The 24,538-nt window shown below is 35.8% G+C and overlaps 1 protein-coding gene across 1 annotated transcript in view; it reads left to right on the top strand.

Annotated features, from left to right (window-relative positions):
* The window catches only part of LOC138713011 (peptidoglycan-recognition protein LC-like), a 366,077-nt gene that overhangs the window by 229,851 nt on the left and 111,688 nt on the right, over positions 1–24,538 (top strand). Inside the window, exon 2 of the mRNA XM_069844693.1 lies at positions 3,784–3,996. Within this exon, the coding sequence (XP_069700794.1) occupies positions 3,784–3,996 (213 nt within the window). The remainder of the gene's footprint in view (positions 1–3,783; positions 3,997–24,538) is intronic.

Here is a 24,538-nt window from a genome sequence, read left to right as displayed (position 1 = left end):
TAACTAAATGGACTCGCCTCACTCAGGCGCATATCTCCGGCGACTGTCAGGACTAAATAATCGTACTGTACCCAACTACACAAAATCACTCGATGAAAATGCACACGAACGCCCATCTCTTAAGGAATCTCAATTGCTGCAGGTTTCTGATTCGAGCTTCAATGTTGGTTTTACTGTATTTTATGTGGTTTCATCTGGACTTTTCTTTTCATACTTATTTCAAAGTGTCTTCTGATTATTCCATTTATTTTATTGTCGAGATACCCATTATCATTATGTGCCATTATATTTTGAAGAGACCACCGGCGTAACTCAGTTGGTTAAGGCGCTTGCCTGCAGGTCTGAAGTTGCGTTCGGGCGCGGGTTCGGTCCCCGCTTGGGCTGATTACCTGGTTGGGTTTTTCCCGAGGTTTTCCCCAACCGTAATGTGAATGCAAGGTAATCTATGGCGAATCCTCAGCCTCATCTCGCCAAATATTATCTCGCTATCACCAATCTCATCGATGCTAAATAACCTAGTAGTTGATACAGCGTCGTTCAATTACCAACTAAAATATGAAAAAAAAAATATATATATACATATATATATATTTTTTTTTTTTTTTTTTTTGAAGATAACTGAACGTCTTTATCTGGTAGATGATTTGCCCACCGATCGATATTTTCATCCGTCACAATTATTTCTTTCCTGGCATGGCCATTGATTTAGTTTTTTTTTTTCCGACGTAAAAAGTTTATGTTAAAGATATAACAAAGACAAATTGTAACGTTTTCACATGAAAAATTGACTCTGACGTTACTCATAGCACCACGTGGTACTGCAAGTGGAAATGCAAGTGGTTTTCCACAGTGTCCTTCTCGCTCCATTCTCTATTTAATGTGTCTAGAGGTTTTCCATACAACAGTCATACAAAATATTGGGTATAAGCGCAGGCCTATACGTTATCTATATTATGTGAATATAAAATTAAACACACTACGGTGTTAAAGTGTAAATACTACATTTTTTTAGATAGCCATTCCTAAAAATAACGTTTTTACGACATAAAAATTATTAACTATTATATAGTAACTTGTAAAGAAATACTTTTAACACTAGTGGGAAAAGTATATCCGATATTTTCAACTGTTTGCGCTATCTATCATACGGCAGCAATCGCAACTGATCAATAAAGCAGTTCAAACAATAACAGCCCTATTTTTAAAAAATGACTGTTTTTTGTTAAGAAACTTATACAAATTAAATAAAAATGCTTCAACAACTATTTCACTGATAACATTATGAAACAAATAAAAATTAAATGTAATTACAAAAAAATACGGGAAGCCAGGTTTTAACCGGGGACCTCTTGATCTGCAGTCGAATTTTCTAACACTGAGATAGTCCACCGCTGTGGAGTAACGGTTAGCATGCCTAACCGTGAAACTATCGGACCCGGGTTAAAATCCTGGTTGGGACAAGCTACCTGGTTGAGATTTTTTCCGGGGTTTTCCCTCAACCCATTAAGACTAAATGCTGGGTAACATTCGGCGCTGGACCTGGACTCATTTCGCAGGCATTATCAATTTCATTTCACTCAGACGCTATATAACCACAGCAGTTGATAAAACGTCGTAAAATAACCCACTAAAATAACACTGAGCTAAACCACCGCCCGCTTTTAATGTGAAAAGTTTCACTATTAAAGTGGAAGGAATACAGCAGTGAGTAAGTCGAGAGAATTCTCTATATACCAGCATGGACGAACGACTGTCTAAATATAGTGTACGACGAACATGTTAAAAATAATTTTATTTTGTTCGTAGGTTGTTTCACTCTGCCTGCGGCCCCATTTCGCGAACATTCTTAATCACTAGAACCCGGATGTTTAGGCATTTATAACAGTTAAAATAGGCAGGCAAAAAAGACAATAAAAACGTAAAAAAGCACAATAATCTTTGAAAAAGGTATTATAAATTTTAAAAATGCATAATATATTTTAGCAATAAATTTAAATTATATCAACATAACTCACATATTTACTTCGTAGGTGACACATTGACTTATAAAATACTTTTTCTCGTGATTAACTGTCTTTTCACATAACAAAACTTTTCCATCGGTTGAAAACACATGGGCACCAAATTCATTAATGAAGGCCAAGCATGAGGTTCACTTTTCAATGGTTTACTGAATTTAGGCATTCTAACTGACCGATCTTATACCTTCTGTCACCCGACAATAACTATAACTGTTCCTCACTCAAATTTCTTTCTCCTACAATAATAAACACGTGTAGCACAAAATTGTAACAGTAAGATTTGAAAATATGAAAGCAAAGAATTGAAAATGCTACGTGACAACTTCTATGAGAACGATCTTAATAGGCCTATTTAAAATGTATTATAAAGCTGATTGTTGGTATCGTGAAGACATGAGAATACTATATTTGTAACTGTTGTTTGTCAATCATTATTCATATTACACCAATTGTATTAAAGCACGATTATTAGCAGATTAAGCACCGAAATAAATTACTTTTACTTACTATTGTTAGTAAAGTTAGTCATTGTTTCAAATATTTAAATTTCATATACATTACATTACAATTAATTACAAAATTGTAAATAAACATTGCTTTAAAATGACAAAAAGGCATTTACTAGTAAGAAACACCTTAAAAAGGCAAAATAGGCAAAATAAAAATTGGCCCTATCACTTTGATTTACTCCAAATCACATTTATTTATATCTATGCAAATAATGATTTACTTCCACCCAGTAAAAAGGAATTTTACCAAACATCCGGGCTCTATTAATCACACAAAACAAAATGACATTTACGATACAACTGTTGAAAATAATTCATCTCTTTAATTCGAGTAAAGACATTTCACGCAACCATTGTGATTTTCCAAAATCTCTCAATTCTTACCAACATTTTCATGCCGTATCCAGAACTCATTAAGGTCATGGGACCCTCGTTGTACTTATACCATCTAAAATTGCTTGGCCTCAGCACTTAATGCTGTTAAAATTCTATTCTACTGATTAAGAGAAATCTTGTTTGTATTCTTATTCTTTTCTTATTGCTGTAGTTTCTTTCACAATAAAATTAATTTCTCTCCTTTCCTCCTCTCCTTCTTTGTTTCCTCATTTCTGTTCCTTACTTTATTTTTTCTTCCCTTTAGCTTCATCTCTTCTCTTTCCTTTTAGACTTCCACCATCTCCTCCCAACTTTTTCATTCTCTCTTCTACCTCTTCTTACTTTCCTCCCCCTTTTCTTTTTTTCCTCTTTATTTTCTTTCTTCTAATCTCTCTTCCTTCCTCTCACCTTTTCCTTCTTTAGTCTTCATTTTCTTTATTCGTTCTTGCAGTCCTTTTTCTTTCTTTCGTTTCTCCTCTTCATTATCTTTTGTTACTCTTTACCAAACTGAGTTTCCATTGCGATTCCGGGTTCCTTCCTTGCACAGCAACTCTCTTGGAAGCCCACAGAAGGAACGAGGAACAACTTCTGGTAGATCTTCTTGCCACAGTTTAGTATATACAGTCACGAAGCTTGAGTTGTGAGGGTGCTAGAAACAATAGACTGTGCCGGTACTATTTCGCATTGTCTGTAACGATGCGATATTAGCGATCCTGGTGGTTAGCAACTATCTATGGATGCATATTTACTACGTATTGAGCTTCGTGACTGCAAATACTAGACTGTGTTCTTGCTATACCGATCCAGGTGCAGGCTATCTCCGAGCACTTCAGTTTCCCTGCCACTAATTCCACCGTTGCTTGCTTGTTTTGTTCCAGACGAGCAGGCGACAACCGCGACACGGAAGAGCGTCGTGACGCAGTGGATGCGCACCAGACGGTGCTTGGTGATTGGAGTAACTGCAGGCGCATGCGCAATTGTGCTCTTGGTCACGTTACTGCTCACACTGCCTTCCCGAGCAATCGACAGCACCACCGCAGGTACGAATGACCACGAGGACGGACTCGTCTCCGCGCAGTTCAAGTTTAACGGTAAATATCCAAAGCACCATTTGCAGGAGCCTGCTCCTTAAAACCATTACTTTGACTAGTGACAAGTCGTACCAACTTGTCATATTTTTTATGTTTCCTAAATACAGAGACAAGTGACAAGTTTAGTAAGAACCAAATTAGTGAATTTTACTAGTCTAACCAATGTTCTGCCTCTTGAAGAAATTTACTCGTCACATTTGGTTATAACTTTAGGTTATTTTGACAAGTCTAGGACGTAGATCATATTTGGAGTCATTCTACAAGTCTGTAGGTTACTTTTGGAACGGTGAACTTGGAGCCTGACTTCAATATTGAGTCGATAAACGAAAATGAAAACATTAAATATTTAGGAATTACTTACAGTACAATGATGAAATAATTTTGGATACAAATTCCATCATGAAAATTTTTCAAGAACGATTACAGAGATTAGTTTCTTCCCCTTTACTTCGAGCAGATCAAAAATTAAACTTAATTATTCAATATGGCCCTCGCTTATTTATTTAATCTATGCCCTTCGATAATATGCCTAAAGTATTTTTAAAGGATACTGATATGCTCCTGAAATCTTCTTTGAAACAAATTTTAGATCTGCCGCATGACACACAGATCACATGATATATAGTTCCCCTAAAGTTAAAGGGTTGGGATTATTTAGAGCTACGTGGGAAGCATACATTCAACGGTATAATAACTGCCTTACATTGCAAACCGTTAATAACAGTCATGTTAATGCATCAAGAACTCTAGAAGCCGAGGCTAATAACTGCCTTAACAAATTGGGCATAAAAAGAGAACAATTGCTTGCAGAGACTAAAAAAATAACTAGTACAACGCTGAAAAATATATTAAGAGATGAGGAATACAAAAAATGGTGTACACTCAAGCAGAAAGGCAGAGGTGTGACATTATTTCAGGAATACACGCCAGCTAACCGTTGGATAAAACAAGGGATGGTCTCTCTGCATCAAAAGTGGAGGAGGCAATTAAAATGATAGGACAAGAGTGTCAAACATGCGTGCCATGCCAGTTCGGTCTCAGGATGGCTCCCAGTGCAGACATTGCACTGAGATAGAAACCTTACCCCACATCCTGGGATTCTGCCAACATGGAATTCTCATCCGGAATACTAGACACCATGCAATACGAGAACTTATTGCTAAAAGTCTTCCTTCCTTCTACGAGGTTCACCAAGAAGTCCACTGCCTTGCAAAAGATGGAAGTTCTCGGCCAGTTGACATCATTGCCATTGACAGAGGAAATGACACAGCAATTATCATCGATCCCATCGTGCGCTTTGAAACTGCACCATAGCAGTACATGAAGAAAAGAAGACCATCTATAAACCTACAATTGAATACTTTAGGAATTATTATCATATACAAGGGCAGGTTGAAGTATTGGGATTATTGTTCGGAGCAAGGGGAACAATTCCAAAATTCTCAGTTGAATGTTTTAAGTCTTTTGGAATTACTTTAACAATGTTGAAAATTATTGCTGTAGACGTAATGAAATATTCTGTTCAGATTTTACGTAATCACATGTACACCTAAATTTCTTTATATTCTATCGGATTCCTAATAATTTATTGAATAAATGTACTTTCCCAAGGGTAGTTTCCATTTGAAAATAATAATCATAAATAGCCTACTGATAACACTAATGTTTATTTTTATTTGTTTAGTATGGTTGTTCTTTTGGCAACCCTTACTGAAGGGCAGCTACCCTTGAGGGATTTATATATAGCTAAGAAATTTAGTCAAATGATTCAGAAAATGAAATTGTAAGAGGCCTACATTAATACAAAACCCTAAAAGGAAAGGATTAGCCTATACACAGAACAATTTATTGTTTATTGTTGCGTGTAAAATACACATAAAGAGCTTTTAACTTTCAATGGAGGTAAATAAAATTTAGAAACACTGGTCGAATTAATGTATTTTTAACCAACAGAGCAATCACCTTCCAGTTGTATTTAGTTCTTTCATATTTGTTATTTTTGGTGAAAATATACCAAAAGTAATTTTTAATTTTATGAAGCAATGATTTATTGGTAATTTTACGACACTTTATCAACTGCTAAAGTTATGTAGCGTCTGAATAAGGTGAAGGTGATAATGACAGCGAAATGAGTTCGGGGTCCAGCGCCAAAAGTTACCCAGCATTTGCCCTTATGGGTTGAGGGAAAGCCCCGGAAAAAGTCAGGTAACCTATCCCAACCAAGATTTGGGCCCGGGCCCGCTCGTTTCACGGCCAGACGTGCTATTCGTTACTCCACAACGGTGGACTGAAGCAATGTTATAATGTGATTTGTCATCTTACTTGTCAAACTTGTCAACAACTAATAGTCAATTTTATAAGCTTGTTAAGAGAAAGAAAATTTACTCACCCTGTCATTTGTCTCTGATTTTCTCGTCAGCCTGCCACTAGTCGAAATGATCGCTTTAAGAAGCATGCCCCAGATTGTGACATTATGACGTCAGGCACATTCACTTTGCAGCCTTTCATTATTATCTATATGAATATGCCTCCAATCTAAAACCATTCTGGTAACATCTTGCAACTATAGATATCTACACGAAATGCTGCGCAAAATCAACATAATCCTAGCCGTTTAAGAAATATAATATAATTGTTTTTCGAAAGACTTACAAAAATGAAACGATTTGGGCCTTACATGCTCCCAAATGGCAGGGAGAAACTTTCTTGTTGACTGTATACAAAAGGATTGATCCAGAAGTAAGAGATCTTACTTAATTTTGTACATTACTGAATTAGATAGGCCTCCGTGCCACTAATAAATAATACTTAAAAATTGAGTGAAGTAAAATTTAACAAGGAATTGAACTCTGTCATTGTTTACGTGGCTTCTTTTAAAAAAATCAGTTTAATAATTCATTATACATTTACTTGAGCACAGATTTCATACAAGTAGTTACACGTCCCTAGACTTATTTTGTTGTGCTGCGTTTTAATATGAGCAGCTGTTTTTTTTTTTTTTGTGCTTTTATGTCAATTCTTCTCATATTTTAACTGTAAAAAAATAGGGCCAATATATCGGTACGAATACAAATATAATTCCTAACAAAATAAGTAAACTTTTAAACTTATTTCCTTAAAATAAATCACATAACCAATAAAAAGGTTCAATAACCTTGTTAAATTTCACTTGACTGAATTTTTAAGCGCTAAAAAATATTAAAATTCTGTATCCGAAGTAAAATCTTAAAATGTACAGCTCAGTTTTCTGCTTAATATTATGTGAAAAAACGGGAATGAATTCAATAAATTTGATTTTATTTAATAATGAGGAAAAAACTCCGCTTCAATAAAATCTGCTGCCTCCACAGGAATTACGATGCATGTGTGGACTAGTGGTGTCGCTATTTCATACTTGAAAATTGTCAGATATGTACTTGTATAAAAACACACAAACATTTAGTACAACTTACATTTTTTTACACTACTGACAGAAAAAAGTCCTGTCTGTCGTGAAACCTTGGTCTCCTCAAATACACTCCTTCATTAACAGAGCCGTTCAGAAGTCAACATGATTAACTCCTTTTCCAAAGATTGAGATATTCAAGGTTAACGTTAAATACACATAGGCTAATTAATTCTGTGATGTAGTCAAGAAGAATACTGCATTCTGTGGGCTTTTTACTGAACTATGGAGTTAATCACATTGACCACTGAAAATATGGTCAATTTAATACATTGCCAACTTAGAAACTCTGAAATAATCAAAAGTGGAGTCAATCATGTTGACTTCTGAACGCCAATATTGAACGATTTTCATTTATTATTATAGGCTAGAGGTTGTTAGCATACCTAACCCATAAGCAGACTGAAAGTGTCAATGTAACAGCACAAAACTCAGAAAAAAGCCATCAACTGTTGAATCTAACGTCATATTTAAATATATCGATATATTATTGGAGAGCCTGTTTCGTTAGGGGAGCGAACATTTCCAATAATGCTGCCTCAATAATGGAACGCTAGCGGCAACAACAATAGTTGGTAATTTATTTTAATTCTGAACATTATAATGAAGAAAAAATTTTAAAGAGTGCTATACGTAACACAATTTTTTTCAAAATAGGTGGTAATAGCCTCCTATTTCTAAAATAGGCTATTGTCTTTAAATAAGCGTTTATAGACAGGTACTATAAAACTTGTACAGACGCTTCTAAAGTGACCTAACATGAATTTGTTATTATGCTCTTTAACTTGTGCAGACAGAAATAAAATATACAAAAAAGGCAATGACCGAGCTCTAGTCATTACTCTTCTGTCGCTAGAGGCATTTTCAATTCCCTTTGTTTCCTGTTTGAAAACTTGATTACATTATAGATAACTCGACGACCTTATTCACTAATGGACTCGTTAATTTTACCACGGCCTCCTGAGACTGTGCTTTACGATCCACATTGGCCTGCTCATTGTAGATTTAGCACCATGCAACACTACTAATTATTCATATTTTGTAGTATTATCACAGTCTAGTATATATAGTCACGAAGCTTGAGTTGTTAAGGTACTAGGAACAGGTCAAGTGAATAAAACCTAGCAAACGCTTTTACTAGTACATTTTAGGCAAAAGCTACTAATATCAGTGAATAACATCTACGATAAACCTTTTGCTAAATAGAAAGATCTAGCGGTACTAGTAAAAGCTAAATTTTCCAGCATATACTAGAACAAGTGTGAATAAAACCAAGCATTGTCTTGATTTTATTAGCAATTGCTTACAAAATTTTAAGTGTGGATCAACCCAGACTTAAAGATTTCAGTCTTTTTCTAAACTCTCATCTGAGATGGCAGGATTTCTGCAGTTGCGGTCTCCCAAGTTCTACAGGGAACGAGTAAGGACCAGTGAAGAAGACTATTGTGATTTCTACGATTTAATGAGGGGAATGTGGAATGGATTGCTAATTATTTTCTCGGTGCGACGAATGAATCCAGAGGTGGTGCCTTGTCTTCCAAGCAAGGATGGAAATCTTTCTTCGCTTTGTAAGTGACCTTGGATTTCAGGCAGGTATTGGAAAGAATATTGGAGTGCATAGGACGACTGTCTGCAAAACGGTGAGTTTTGTACTTGGCAAAATTCTGGATAAGTCTTACATATGGATTAAATTTCCTAGAAGTAATAATGAACTCGATACTGCCAGATTAGAATGGGCAGAAAAGTATCAATTTCCCAGCGCCATAGGAGTCATAGATTGTACTCCTGTCCACATTATGAAGCCATCACATAACGGGGATGAATATATAAACGGAAAGGGCGAGGCTACTATCAATGTGCAAGCTACCTGTAATGCTAAGGAACAATTTACAAGTATAGATGCACAATGGCCGGGATCAGTCCACGATAATACAATTCTGAAACGCTCTTATATCTACCGTGCAATGAACACCCAGGAGGATTATGTACTTCTTGGTGACAGTGGTTACGAAATAACTCCTTGGCTCATGACACCGTATAGACGACCTAACACACCTCAAGAAAGAGCCTACAACAACTTGTTTACAAAAGAGCGGGTAATAATCGAGAGGTGCTTTGGGAAACTAAAAAGAAGATTTCCTATCCTATATCATGTGAGAGTTAAACTGGATAAGGCACCTGCTATAACAATTACTTGTGCCGTACTTCATAACATGGCCAAATACTTGAGAAATCCCAACCAATTTGAAGGAGATGACAAAAATCACCAGATTGATGAATTTGAAGATGATCTTGAATAAGGAAATTTGAGACGTCTGGGGTAAAGGAAGAGAGATGACATAAAGGAAGTTATTTATAATTCAAGACTTCAGTTAGCTATATTTCAATTCAAATTTATCAAAATTACATTGTTTTACAATCATTATTAATTTAAATGCAAGAGTTGTTTTCATTCTGTGACCATTCACAAAATTGTGTAAGTTACGTCATTATTCTTACTGCTACTTAGCCTATCGTTTTTCAATCTACTATTAACATCTCTTTTTCTTTTTTCATTTTTTTCAGCTGTAATTGTTCCATAAAAGAAGTCTTTGTAATTCACTCGTCAAATTATTCGTTTCCTCTGTTTCCGTCAGAAAGAACTTGGACTTTATTTTTAGTGGTGAAAATTCTGAAGTAACTTGGGATGCCTCAGAACAGTTATTACCAACAGTTAGGGCCCTAAAATGAAAAAAAAAATAGTAATGTAAACTTTCATATTTTTAACGTCTCATACTTTTTTTTAATGTACCTAAGTAAATATAATTATTTTGACCCACCTGGAATTTTACTGAAGACAGGATTTTGATGTGAAGTCAGTAAATCTAGAAGCTCTTTTTCGCATGACTTTAGGACAATTTTCTTGTTACCTGTCGCTGTTTTGTCCGTTTTCTTTTTTGCCTCTCCTTTCATATTCTGGACTTTCTTCTTTAATTGCTTCTCTGAAGTAGACTTCCCTAGCTCTTGCTGATATTCATTCACGACCTCTCTCCAAGCTTTTTTTCTTTTATATCTTTGATCATGGGAACCTGTGATTTATTAAAAATCACAGGATGCTTGCTCAAAATAGTACAAGCGTTGCTCGGGAATCGCTTCCACAATCATCAGGATACTCACTTTCGGAAGAAAACATTTCTCAAACTACACACCTGACCTAACACAGAGTCGAACTAAATAAATATAAAAGAAAACATCTGAATTAACCCAACACAGAGTCAAACTAAAGAAAACAGATGTTAATTAAAGTAATTTCAACAATCGATAATGGTATTGTCGTCAGTACATGCCACACTGCAAATACACGTGTCTAGCCAGCAAAAGCTGAAATTTTCCAGCACTTTCAACCTAGTATTAGCAAAAGATTATTCACACAAAGTTAAGCTAATTCTAATGCTAGTGCTGAATGCTAAATAGCAAATGCTTTGGCTAATAATTAATTCTAAAAACGAATGCTTACTTTTTATTCACTTTGCCCTAGACTGTCCCGGTATTATTTTGCATTGCCTGTAATGAGGCCATAGTAGCGATCCTAGTGGTTAGCAACTATCCAGGGATGCATATTTACGACGTATTGAGCTTCGTGACTGTATATACACTAGAATGTGGTATTATATAGCTTGTTTCTCATGGGTTTTATAGCACAACATTTATGTCAAAGTCTAACTCAGTGGCAACTGGTGCTTCAAAATTTTGTTCGTTTACTTTCTTACTACAAAATACTGTATTAGGACTATCATGCTACAGTCGTAAAAATTTGCAAAAAACTCACCTATTTATTTCCACAATGTTTTCCCAGAAGAGTCTCTTCTAAGTGTCATTAGAGCGTATCCGTTCATAAATGAAAGGAATATTCGCACTGAACTTTCAGTTATTTAGGGAACTGACGAGTTCAGAAACATTTCAGGGTGTGTGACTAACGATTATAGTTGGATGAGAAACTTACTACAGCTGATCATACCAATCGTGTACTTAGACCACAATAATTTAACTTGTATTTTAAACCAGTGTGGATTTTAAGTTGTTGTTAAACTCAAGCTTCGTGACTGTATATACTAGACTGTGATACTATGCCACTGAAATGCAGCAGTAGAACGAAATGTGATGTATTCGTTTCACTTCGCTTGAAAGAAATCGGTGGATGGGATTGAAAAGAAAGTTACGGCATATTGCTCCGAAAGCAACAGTTTTCCGTCCCTCGGTATGACCCTAAGGTTGAGATTCAAACTTCCCTTAGAAAAGAAATTGAAATTCGTTATGAATCTGACGCTGATTAGTGAAAATTTGTTTCACATAGGGTTTAAAAAATAATATGAAAAATACATTTTCTTTACAAAATATATTAAAGTCAAATGTTTCTTGAGGCTTGGGGGTAACATTTTCCAGAAATAGGATTAAGTACTCAAGCTCCCATACCACAAACAGCCTGTGTTTGGGGAGTAAAATTTCCCTAGTAGGCCTAAAGGAATAAAATTAACAAAGACTTTAGGCTTAAAAGTTAAGTTCCTGTACATATTTATTAAATATCAGTGACAGTCTGGGATTGTCTACCACTATGGAGTAATGATTACCAATCTGGCCATGAAACGAATGGGCCCGAGTTCAAATCCTGGTTGGGGTTTCTCCAGGGTTTTCTCTCAACCAATTGAAGCAGAACTGCTGGGTAACTTTCGGCGTTGGACCTCGGACTCATTTCGCCATCATTAATTCACATATCATCATCATCATCATCATCATCATCATCATCATCATCATCTTCCAAGCCATAGCTCGGGTTAAGTTCACTGTGCGGCGTGCTGTAGGCCTACTTGCATAAGAGCGCGGCCGTTCGGCTACCCCTTCGGGTCCCTCCTCCGTACAAGAGAGGAAAAAAAAAACAGTCTCAGGTTGGAAGGTGAAATTCTTTCACAAAGAGATTAAAAAAAACACACACGCACGCACACACACACACACACACACACACACACACACACACGGTGATTCACGATGATTTACCGCTACTTACGGAACTTACTTCCGAAGACATTCTGAACAAAAAATGTCATATAAACATGTGTCCTAATCTCAATATCTTCAGAGTTACATTAATTTGAAGTTGTTTGTAAAATACCTTTTTTCTTTAGTTTTAAGGATAAAAGAATATGACAAATAAAGAATGAACTATTCAGAAGTATAATTTATTTAATTGACTAGTGTTCTGAAGCTAAAAATGTGTTGTTAATTGCTTTGTACGGATTTTGTTTTTCAACTTTGAACTAAAACTTACATCATTCTTACGCACTTATCACAAAAATTGTTACAAACCATACGACTTCAGGATCTTGATTCTGTACAGTTTAATTTTGCATCCTAATGTACAGTCTGAAAGAATTTGCATGAGTGGCGTGATCTGTAACAATTTTTGTGATAAATGAAGTTAAAAATCGAAAAAAAAAAAAAAAATCTGTACGGAGTAACTATGGAATTAACAACACATTTTTAGCTTTAGAATAATAGCTTTAGATTAATTTTTGGTCTTAGAGAATGTACCATAATAATCATTCAGAATACTAGCTAATTAAAGAAAAGATATTCCTGAATAGTTCATTCTTTATCTGTAATACTCTTTTACCCTTAAAACTAAATAATAATGGTATTTTAGAAACATCATAAAATTAATGTAACTCTGAAAATATTAAGATTAGGACACATGTTTACATGACATTTCTTGCTCAGAATGTCTTCGGAAATAAGCTCCGCAAGTGGCCGTAAATCCTCGTGAATCACCCTGTATATATGGTTGAAAAGTCAAGTTTCCTTTAAAAGAGGAATGAAACATCAGTGATGGCCTGGGTTGAAAATCAAATTCCCCTTAACACAAGATTTTAAAATCACTAAAACACTGGGGGATTGAATGCACCATTTCCCTTATCCAGGCTATGGATTCCAATTAGTCAAAATGCTGGAAAGAGGAAAAATTAATCTGAAATTAAAACAATCATTTTTGATATTTATTGAAACAGACAATGAAACATGTCAAAAAGTCACAAGTTATTCCCTGATGTAGTTTAACATTTAATCTGCAGCAGTGGAAAAATCCATTAAACTCGATGGAAACACTGCAGCGCGCAGCATCTAAATCCCTAGCAGGGACACTCCAACCGACCTACACAATGCATTCATCCCGACGGCTCTTCCATTCCTCATTATTGGTTAAAAGAGATTTATTGCAGCGATAACATGTGTACATTCTCCCACTGAACTGGACACGTTTTGAAATCGAATGCGATGATCTACCCAATATCCTTTGTCTTTATTTTTTCAGAGCTTGACATTAAACAAGCAGTGAAACGTGTATCAGGAGATTGTTGACGAGATTAAAAATCTGAAAGCAGTGGAAACGTCATCGGAACTAGTTCAGACTGAACGGATTGATAAATAAAATTACAAAAATGTTGTGCAGTATCTGCGGCTTCATACAAACGGTGCCTTTAAAGCACAGACAGCAACCCTCTTGGATATAGCACCTTTGTTAGAAGACCCTGAGAGCTAAATAAATTTGAGATAATGACTGGTTGGTACACACCCTGGTCATCAAAGCATTAATAAAAAATAAGTTATGATAGTGCTAATGCTGATTATGATGAAGTGTTTTGTTTTCATGTCAGTGAGATTTATTTGTTAGGTACAGTATTTGTATTGTCCGGTCTTCAACATGATAGCAATGGACTCATTATGAACCGGTTTATTTTTATGATAATGTAATCGGTAATGATAATGTGATAGGCTTAATTATCTATATTGTTGGACCACGTTGCCTGATGTCTACAGTTATAAAATTAAAGTGTTCTTCGTGTTACTGTTCCGGACATATCTTGTGCGCCTTAAACCGCTCGGCTAACGAACCCAGCACGAATTTACTAGAGATGAACAAAAATTAACTGCCCCTCTCGCTCGCTGTGTTCGCTGCATTTGTCTTTCGAGTCTCGGCTCGTCATTCTCGAAATAGCATTTGGTCGGCGTGAAAAGATTTCGTAACTTTGATAACATACATCATTGAAATAAATAACATAAATGTTTAAATGGAGACAAAAAGACAAAACAGAACTGTATCGTAGTTATCAAAATGTTCTGGTTCTATTATATGATATTACCTATGGTTATATAAATAGAAAAAAAAATCTCAAATAAATTTGCATTTCTAAGAAATATAAAACATGACATTAATATCTTTTTACTTGAAATTGCACATTTTATGTTAAACACATGAAAAAAATTCCTAGCCCCTTTAATAAGGGCCTAGTAATTAAATAAAGACTGGGGAACGGATTATTATACACTGAAAGGTAGAGATGTTTAAAATAGTCTATTTGATTGTTTATACATATATAACAGTTGCCAAAGTAGATAAAAGTTCTGTCGGATATAAACAACTGTGGCGATTCAAGACTACTTCGTGACTTCGGGAGATGATCAATATCCAGTCTCGGAAGACTTGGTAGTCTTTAAGTCAAGGACGCGACGTAATAAAACATTGTCGTGCGGGTTTTCGGCTTTGCGGGCGCTGTTAGTCTCGCTTTCTCGATCGTTGTTCATCTCTAGAATTTACCCGATTAGGCAATAATTATCAACAAGCATAATAAAAGCAATGTGTCAGCATTTTTACCATCCCTAGTCAGTGGGATGCGTACCCCTTGAGAGAACCCCGCGTACCCATGGGTGCGTGTACGCGTACCATATATTGCATACCACCGGTTTAAATAATATAAATTGTAAATATTAGTGTAATTGTTAAAGTGATCTATGTTTTGTTCTGTCCATCTCGAGAAAACAGGATTCGCTTGAGCAGACAGAAGTATTTCGCTTGCTACATGTACGCATTCATCCATTACAGTAATCTCTAGTAATACTTAACCTTGTAGCCTTTCGGGACAATGTACGGTCCCTTAAAAAAAAAAAAAAAAAAAAAAAAAAAAATCCATCATAAGAAAAAAGCAACATAAACAAAGCTGTAAGTATCGTTCCGTGATAGTCTGTTGTGATTGGTAGATTGCTGCAGTGGTACTATCTGAGCAGGTTATTTGAGAAACCCCTCATATCTAAAATTTTAAAATTTTCAGGAGATAAAAAACTAAATATTTCCCATATGAAAATAATTTTATGGAAATATATATTTTTCCCTCGGTTTTACGTTGTAACTACATGTTTCACATTCATAATTGAGGTTTCAACACAAGTCAGTTCCTCAGAAAAATTATTTAAATATTTGAGTCATGAGGGCTTTCTCAAATAAAAGATTAAATGTAGGAAGTTATGTCATTAATAATGAAGCAGAATGCGATAGAAGGTATTGTATTGTTACAAAGTATTAATACAATTGTTATATTTTGAAGTCTACAAAAATTATTCGTATCAATCAATAATACTGTGAAAAAAAAAGGTGGTTGATAAGAATTTTGTATTAAATCATCCTTAGGTAATGTCACATACTACAACACTGTCCAATTATATCAAATCATACAAATGCTACCTACATATAAATATATACCTTTTTAACATTACTTACTTACTTACTTACTTACTTACTTACGGATTTTAAGGAATCCGGAGGTTCATTGCAGCCCTTACACAAGCCCGCCATTGGTCCCTATCCTGAGCAAGAATATTCCAGTCTCTACAATCATATCCCATCTCCCTCAAATCCATTTTAATATTATCCTCCCATCTAAGTCTCGGTCTCCCCAAAGGTCTTTTTCCCTCCGGCCTCTCAACTAACGCTCTATATGCAATTCTAGATTCGCCTATACTGCTACATGCCCTGTCCATCTGAATTTAATGTTCCTAATTATGTCAAGTGAAGAATACAATGCATGCAGTTCTGCGTTGTGTAACTTTCTCTATTCCCCTGCAACTTCATCCCTCTTAGCCCCAAATATTTTCCCAAGCACCTTATTCTCAAACATCCTTAACATCTGTTCCTCTCTCAAAGTGAGAGTCAAAGTTTCACAACCATAAAGAACAACCGGTAATGTAACTGTTTTATAAATTCTAACTTTCAGGTTTTTTGAAAGCATACTGGATGATATAAGCTTCTCAACCGAATAATAAGAGACATTTCCCATATTTATTCTGTGTTTAATTTCCTCCCGAGACTTTTTAACATTACCAACATATAAATATTAAACTTTGTAACATTTTTCAAAGCTATTCCAAAATCATAGAAAGTGATGTAACTCAGAAAAACATCATGTCCTGTACTTGAGGGGTTTCTCAAATATATGCTTTTTCCAACATGCTCTGTATGCTATAGGAATGACTAAACATGAGAGGTTTCTATATAAAACGATGTATCGGCCCCTAAAGATATTATATTATTCTTGTCTCAATTTTGAAAAAAATGGACATAAGGGGTTTCTCAAGTAACCTGTTCATCTGCGGTACAGTCAGTTACAACGTCAATCTAATTGTTACTTTGTATTGGACGTTATGCATTCCGCTTCCGTTTGAAAAATATTACAATAAATTAAATTATAGGAAATTCAATTTGATATTTAATACCGTAAAAGAGTCCGTTCAAAAGCAGAAAAGGGCAAAAATTCTACAAAAAGTAGAACATTTCCTAAAAAATGACCAATAGATAAAATAAATGATCGAAAAATGCAAAAATATGCGAAGTAAAAGTAGGCTATACTGGTTCATGTTCAAGTGAAACTAGTTTGTATTGCATCCTGCATTGTCTGTGATGGCTCAGAAAAAAGATAATACTTCATTAACTTCTGAATCCTACTTATAACAGTATAAGTGATTTTTCATTGTTCTGTTCCACTTAAGTAGGTATTAGTATTAGCCAGTCTGTTGTAATTTGTACAGATTTGCCTACAACTGAAGGAAAGCTAATTACTTCAAATATTGGTGAACTTTTTGGGTAATTCAGGGAAATAGTTGACTGTAATGTATAGTCTAATAGTAGTAAAAGTGAGAATATCCGTGTGTACAAAGGAAGAATATATTTTCATTTTAACTCTGTACTTGAGTACAATGAATGTTTTAGGTTAAGTGCACTTCAAACAGAAGGGCCTTTCATTTACATTGGACATAGATTAGGAATAGAGCGAATCGAAGTACATACACTTCACTGGCTTACCAGATATGCATGGATTACATATCAAAGTTTTGGGCGTGTAGATAAATTCACTCTGTAATAGCAGCTATAAATGACATACAATTTCAGCACAACTCCTTATTGTCCCCCCTCCTCCCCGCTAAATGTAGACCTACCGAACGGAATCTCTTCCCTTGCCTCTAGCTGTTCTAAAATAAATAATTTAATCTTGCATCATCTCTAAACTGCAATTGGTACTACTGTTACGCTCGTAAAATTATGACTAGGGGAAGACCGTGTATATTGGACCACCTAAGTTTGAATGGCCGTAAGTCACTTATCATAGTGAGAAAAATTTCCCTAAATTTTTTATGATGGTAGATTGCCATAATAAATCCCTAAGTAGAATAAGACTTCACTAATTTTAATTCTAATACTTCAAAAATAAAATTTAATAAAAATTTCGAAGCCGTGTAACTTGAGCCAGGGTCGTGTAATATGAACCAGAGGATCGTGTAACTTCGACCAGGCATATTAAACACATTTAACTCCTATAATGTTGTTTATTCAAACAAAAATTTGTGTCAAGCAATGATTTCACATACAACAGTAATAAAATAGTTCATCTGTAATTGTTGCACATTCTTCGTGAGCCCATTTTCCACACCGATTGCACTGAATCCAGTCTTTGTTCTCACTTTCACCACAAATAACACAGCGTGTTTTGGATGTCACCTTAACTTTCGAATCAAATAATTTTCTCTTCTTTGCGGCCTTCCCATCTGATTGTTGCTGCAGAGCATTCTTGTATGCCGTAGCGGTCAGCACCACGCCAGATGCATTGTATCTCGTTCCTGATTTTCTCTGTCCAGATTTTAAAGACGAGGCAAAGGGCTTATTTCCTTCACTGACACATATTCTGTGAGACCAGAAAGTAGCTCCACATTGTCTCCCATCTTTTTCTCTGCTGATGCTGCTGTTGTTGCTCCTTCCACTTCTTCTGCTGCCCGAGATGCTGATGCTGATGGCTCACCATTCAAAGGCCGATCGGTCACCAAAGAAGGCGCGAAATCAGCCTCTGAAAACACATTTCAGTCGACAGGCCAAAGACCAGTGTGCCTGAAGCCATTCATTGCAATCTGCATATTTGCTGCTCTGGGGAATGCCACTCCTGCCAGTGCTAGACATTCAGCCGCTGTCCTGGAAGTTCCCTCATCTTCGTTGATATGGCAGCTGACATGAATGTGTTCAGAGGTTTGAAGAACGACACATCCAGTGGTTGGAGACGGTGCGTGCAGTGCGACGATAGAGATAACATAATCACACCGTACTAACGGCAGATCTCAATCGCTTTCAGCGATTGCGTATGGCTACTGTGACCATCTAAAATCAACAATACTTTCTCCTCAGGGCTGGGTTTGACAGTTCTAATGAAGGGCCTAATCCATTCACAGAATGTGTCAGAATCCATCCGTCCCTTATCCTGACGCGGAAGATGGTGTTAGGAGGTGCTTCAAATGTGAGAGACTCCATCATTTTTTTCCTAGCGTAAATCAGCATAGGAGGTACAAAGAAGCCACTCGCACTCATGGCATACACTACTGTCACATTCTGACCTCGCTCACACGAAGAAATGGCTCCAACCTGATGTTTTCCCCTCTGTGCCAGAGTCTTCTCTTGGCGTTGAACGACAGTGTGGGATGTCTCGTCCATGTTGAATATTCTGGCAGCAGTTAATTTGTGTTGGTCGACAAGTTCTTCCAATGTGTCAAAGAACTTGCCGACTACAACCCTGTTGAATCCTGAAGCCCTGGCAAGTGATGTGGCTTCTGGCTGCCTAAGGCTAAGTTCGGGATGGCGCTTCATAAAGCCGGAAAACCATTCTTTGCCGGCAGACTTCGTTTCCTTGTTGAACCGGGTGGCCAGTTTATTCTTCTCTGCAATCTCGTATGCTAATTGCATAACACTTCTCCGTGTCAGTCTGAAATTAAAGAATAAGCAGATTGAGTATTAGGCCTATATTAAGTTTGATTGAATTAAGTTGTAGGCCTAATGTAGGCCCTAATATACATTTTACTGTAATGTATTTACCCATAGAACATTTTTTCTAGCTGCAAAAGATGTGTCACAAGATCATTTTCCACCTTTTGTGACAAGTCAAGTGGGTGACCGGGCTGTCTAATTTTAGCATCCTTCCTTTTGTTGTATCTTTTAAGGGTGGCACTAGGTATATTATACCTTCGTGCAGCCTCATTGACGCCAACCCCTTCCGATATTGCAACTAAAGCGAGTTGTAGATTTTGTTCTTTTCACTTCCCATACACTCCCTTCGCTTTTCTTGCCTGTCTTGTAGTCATCTGTAAAGTAATGGCGAAAGCAGAATTCGTTAAAAAGTTGTAATTGCCGACCCACCAAATGAAACGAAGTCTTATTACATAATATAAGAAATAAAATATTAACATTGAAATAAACTAAAGTAATATTTTATAATATTATTATTTTATAATATTATATAAATAAAATTATAATTATATGTCCTTACAAAATTTTCATCCACTGACCTCTGATTTTTGGAAATTCACACTAGTGAAGACATAATGGACAAATTTATCTTCTAAATTTGTTATTTTGTAAGGGTTGGTAAATTTTAGCATTGGCTCAAGTTACAACGCTTTGTGATGGTTCAATTTACACGCATTGTAAAAGAAACACTTAAAAATTATTTACGTAAAAACTACTTTACAAACATTGATATAAATTTCACTTAACTTACCTCAAACACTGGTATTTCTTCCTATGTATAAGGCAGTCTTGTATTTCTAAACGTCTTCGCACAACACGCTGTCAAACTATTGTGAAAAGATTTGAAGAATTTGGGGACAGAATGTTCGACACCGTTATGACCGCGTCAAGCCAACCCTGCATAATGAGATTTATGGACAGTTGCCTACCATGTAGAAGGTTCAAAGTGGTGTATAAAGTACCTTGCAAACTATCCTGGAAATAGTGATTACATCGGTGGGTCAAGTTACACACTGGTCCAAGTTACACGGACTTCCCCTATCATGTAAATTCGAAGATCACGTTTCAATATTGATAAATACGTGATGAAGTATATTAATTCTCATTATTTCTGATAAAATAATTCTGACAAATATTATAATAAACCGTTCCTTGCAACCTGAAATACGAATTAATACAAAGGAAGTGGACATAACCTAATTCACGGTATGACGTCATGCGGGAAACACCAGTTCCTCTCCCATACACTTCTATGACGTCACTAATAACTTTTCAGTAATACCACAGACTAATATATACAGTCACGAAGCTCAATACGTAGGGAATATGCATCCATAGATAGTTGCTAACCAACAGGATCGCTACTATCACCTCATCACAGACAATGCGAAATAGTACCGGCACAGTCTATTGTTCCTAGTACCCTCAACAACTCAAGCTTCGTGACTGTATATACTAGACTGTGGTAATACTATACAACTGTTGTACATTATTCTGTAGAACAGAAAGTTACAACTCCATAAAATCATACAAGAACTTTACTAACAACTAATAATATATTAGACCATACTTTTGTAGAATAGGGCTTTGGAGATGCATCAGCCTTTACACCCTTTTTGGGACTGTTCTTGCTCTAAACCAGTGGTCGTCAGCACTCGCTGAAATGGGTAGAGTGCATAGAGGGTAAGGAACTCTGCTCCGTCGTGCACAAGGGATAGAGAGACAGCATACCCGCCAGCAGCGACGATTGCACGCTAGGGCTGTGTCTTGTCCGCGGTAAGATACGCTAGCCCGAGCGTGCAGTGTTTTGATGACCGCTGCTCTAGAGAACGCCTGTGGCTATTTCACTTAGGTTACGTAATCCTACTTTCTACCAATAACGGTAAATATGAACCAACCACAGCTGTGATTCCAGAAAATTATCGCAACCTGAGATTCGGGCTTTACCAGCTCCAACTTTCCTGTTCATTGATAACTAAGATTCAGTACGCACTGCAACATTGTGATAAAGGTGGCATTACAAATCGATTTGGCCAAGCGTGAAATGATGAATCTGACTAAAAAACTCAGAATGCAAAGCCATGAAACATAGAAAAAAAATAATAATATGTGTGGAGTCAGTTTCAACAGATTTGTTAAGTGCTTAGTTTTGAATTGAAGAGAGAAACACCAACTTAATAGACTGCAAAAAAAATTAAAAGATTAGGGTATTAACATGAGGAAATCAATGTAATGAACATAAAGTATACTGTGAAAATTATGTGGAATGTTTCGGCAAAAGTGATGCAAAAGAACTTATTTTAGGAATATCAACGAATTTTCAACCCGTTTGTACATCAAGAATTTAAAATAATGTGTAGTGGCAATAAAATCAAACTGTGTTTTGAATAATTTAATATTTAATTAATAACCAAAATGATGTTTTCAATACTGTGAATTTAATTTAATTAACCAAATCTTTTGGTATACCAGTTTATTTACTTCATTGTTGATCACGAATTATGTAGGTTACGTAACTTGTATGTATCGTTGCTTCTCGTAAGCAACGTTATGCATAATGGATTTCACGTAAAATTGGTTTCTGAAAAGATGAATTAAATATGGCTGTTTTTCAATGTTGCCAACAGTTACCAGATATCACTAAAGCAGGTAAAATCTCAATGATCTATACCGGTCCTGAAACAACAGCAGCACCAATAATAATAATAATAATAATAATAATAATAATAATAATAATAATAATAATAATAATGTCTTACTTATTTACTCATTTACCACATTTATATTGAGACGTGTTTTCTAAATAGGCCTAGTTCAATAATTTGTGACTTTTTTTTCCAGTGCAGTAGGCCTACTATAAGAACTTACTAAGAAAAAAGTAAATGAAATGAATCAAATGAAAAATTATATTGCTATTTTCTGTCCTTTCATTCTTTTAAATTATGTTGGCTTTATTAGGTTGTCATTAGTCATAAATTTCATACAACACTATCTAGCAAATTTCGTTTCATGACGTGGCAAATGATGCTGTCAACATAACAGAAAATAACTGCTCGTTGTAATAGTATTTGTCCGTACTGAAATTGAAAACAAAGTTGACGAAAGAAAATTCAATCTGACAACTAGAAAATCACTATAATTCACTAGCATATGTAGTAACAAAGGGAAAATAGTTAGGTTTCGCCCTTATGTTTAAATATAAAGTAAGAAGGCTCGATTATAACAATATCTCTATCACGTAGATCACTACCTTAACTCAAAATTGAATGTTTTTAGCTTTCAGAAGTTGCCGAAACTGCTTCTAAAACAATAAAATTGTCATCATTGCGTTATCTAATATAGGCTACAGTGAGGCAGTTCATGCGTCATTAGAATGTTAATTGCCTATAAAATAATATAACTACTTTTATTAAGCGCTTTTTGTTAATTTTCTTTAGATTCTAGCGTTCCCGTCCCATTCGGAAAATAGTCCTATTAAATGCCGCTCGAGGACCTGAGCTTCCTAGATAAATTCTCTCCCTACTACGTAGCTGGAGAATTTATCAGTAATCTCACATCTTCTCATGGTATTACCTTTGATAATATTGATTATTATGAAGTTGTTCACTATGATGGTTAGACCGCGGAACTTTATGCAGTTGCATGTTTTTATTGATTTGACATATTGAAAAAGTAAAAGTGGATCTTCGCCGCTCATGGTTTTTGCGTTCGAATAAAGCAAACTTTATTTTGCATAAGTGCATAATTTGGGGGTTTTACCTTAAAATGGATATAATATATTTTTATTTTGCATATTTAGATGCATATATTAACATCTTTTCTTGTTTTACCAGATTTATTATCTAATTTCAAATTTGTCTATGATAAAAATAAGAGTAATTTTCAAGAAATATAAAAATTTGTATGAGAAATAAAATCAATAATTAGTTAATTACCTTTGAAGACATGAAATTGCTGAAATGACAATGGATACTTCTCTCTAGGTTGGGTCGTTTTCCACTTTAACATGAAGCAAGCCCTGTGAACACTTGGTCGAAATGAAAGTGGCCGGCGTCTGAGCGACTAAATTCTTATCGGGTATTTCCGTGAGCGCTCGGGACAGCCAGGCTTTGTTCAAAAGACTGCGTATATTCTTCTAGTAGTTATAATAGGGAACACAACTATTAATCACTCAAATCTTGTGAGAAAATAATTCATATAAGAGATTTAAAACGGACAGATCGTTCAGTGTGTTGAATGAAATAGTGAATATTGTAACACAAACACTATCTACTGTATAACAGGTTCTCAAGTGGAGTATGACCATTGCTCATTACAATCCCATTCTGACTTCAATAAAATTCTTAGCGTAGTTTGTAGAGCATTAGCAAGTTCAAGCCTTCGCGGAGTTACTAAACTTTTTTTTAATGCATTAGTGAAAATATAACAGGTTTTCGTCATTTTTTTTATCCTTAGAACACTTTTCGCTTTATAATTTTTTTCATGTTAATAGAAACTTTTGACGCTAGATGGAAGAAACACTAAAGACGACAATTAGGGGCTTTCATATTAAAATGCTGTGTTAATTATTTTGTCCCGCGCCGTGACGTCGTGGTCTAAGGCATCCTGTCTGGGACTCGCGTTACGGAATGCGCGCTGGTTCGAGCCCTCATGGGGGAAGAAATTTTCTCATGAAATTTCTGCCAGTGCATGGGACCGGTGCCCACCCAGCATTGTGATGTACTTGGGGAGCTACGATAGGTAGCGAAATCCGGTTACGCAAATCAGCTATAACGGCTGGGGGTGGATCATCGTGCTAACCACACGATACCTTCATTCTGGTTAGATGATCGTCCACCTCTGCTTCGGTATGTGGCCGTGAGGCCAGCAGCCAGCTGGTCGGTCTTGGCCCCTCGTGGGATGTAGCGCCACGGATTATGATTAGTTAATTATTTTATTAATCCCTGCTGCTTTGCACT

The sequence above is a fragment of the Periplaneta americana genome, chromosome 14 (genome assembly GCF_040183065.1).
Source record: "Periplaneta americana isolate PAMFEO1 chromosome 14, P.americana_PAMFEO1_priV1, whole genome shotgun sequence".
Lineage (NCBI taxonomy): Eukaryota > Metazoa > Arthropoda > Insecta > Blattodea > Blattidae > Periplaneta > Periplaneta americana.
Note: the sequence above shows the minus strand (reverse complement) of the source record. Positions and strands in the feature narration are given on the sequence as shown.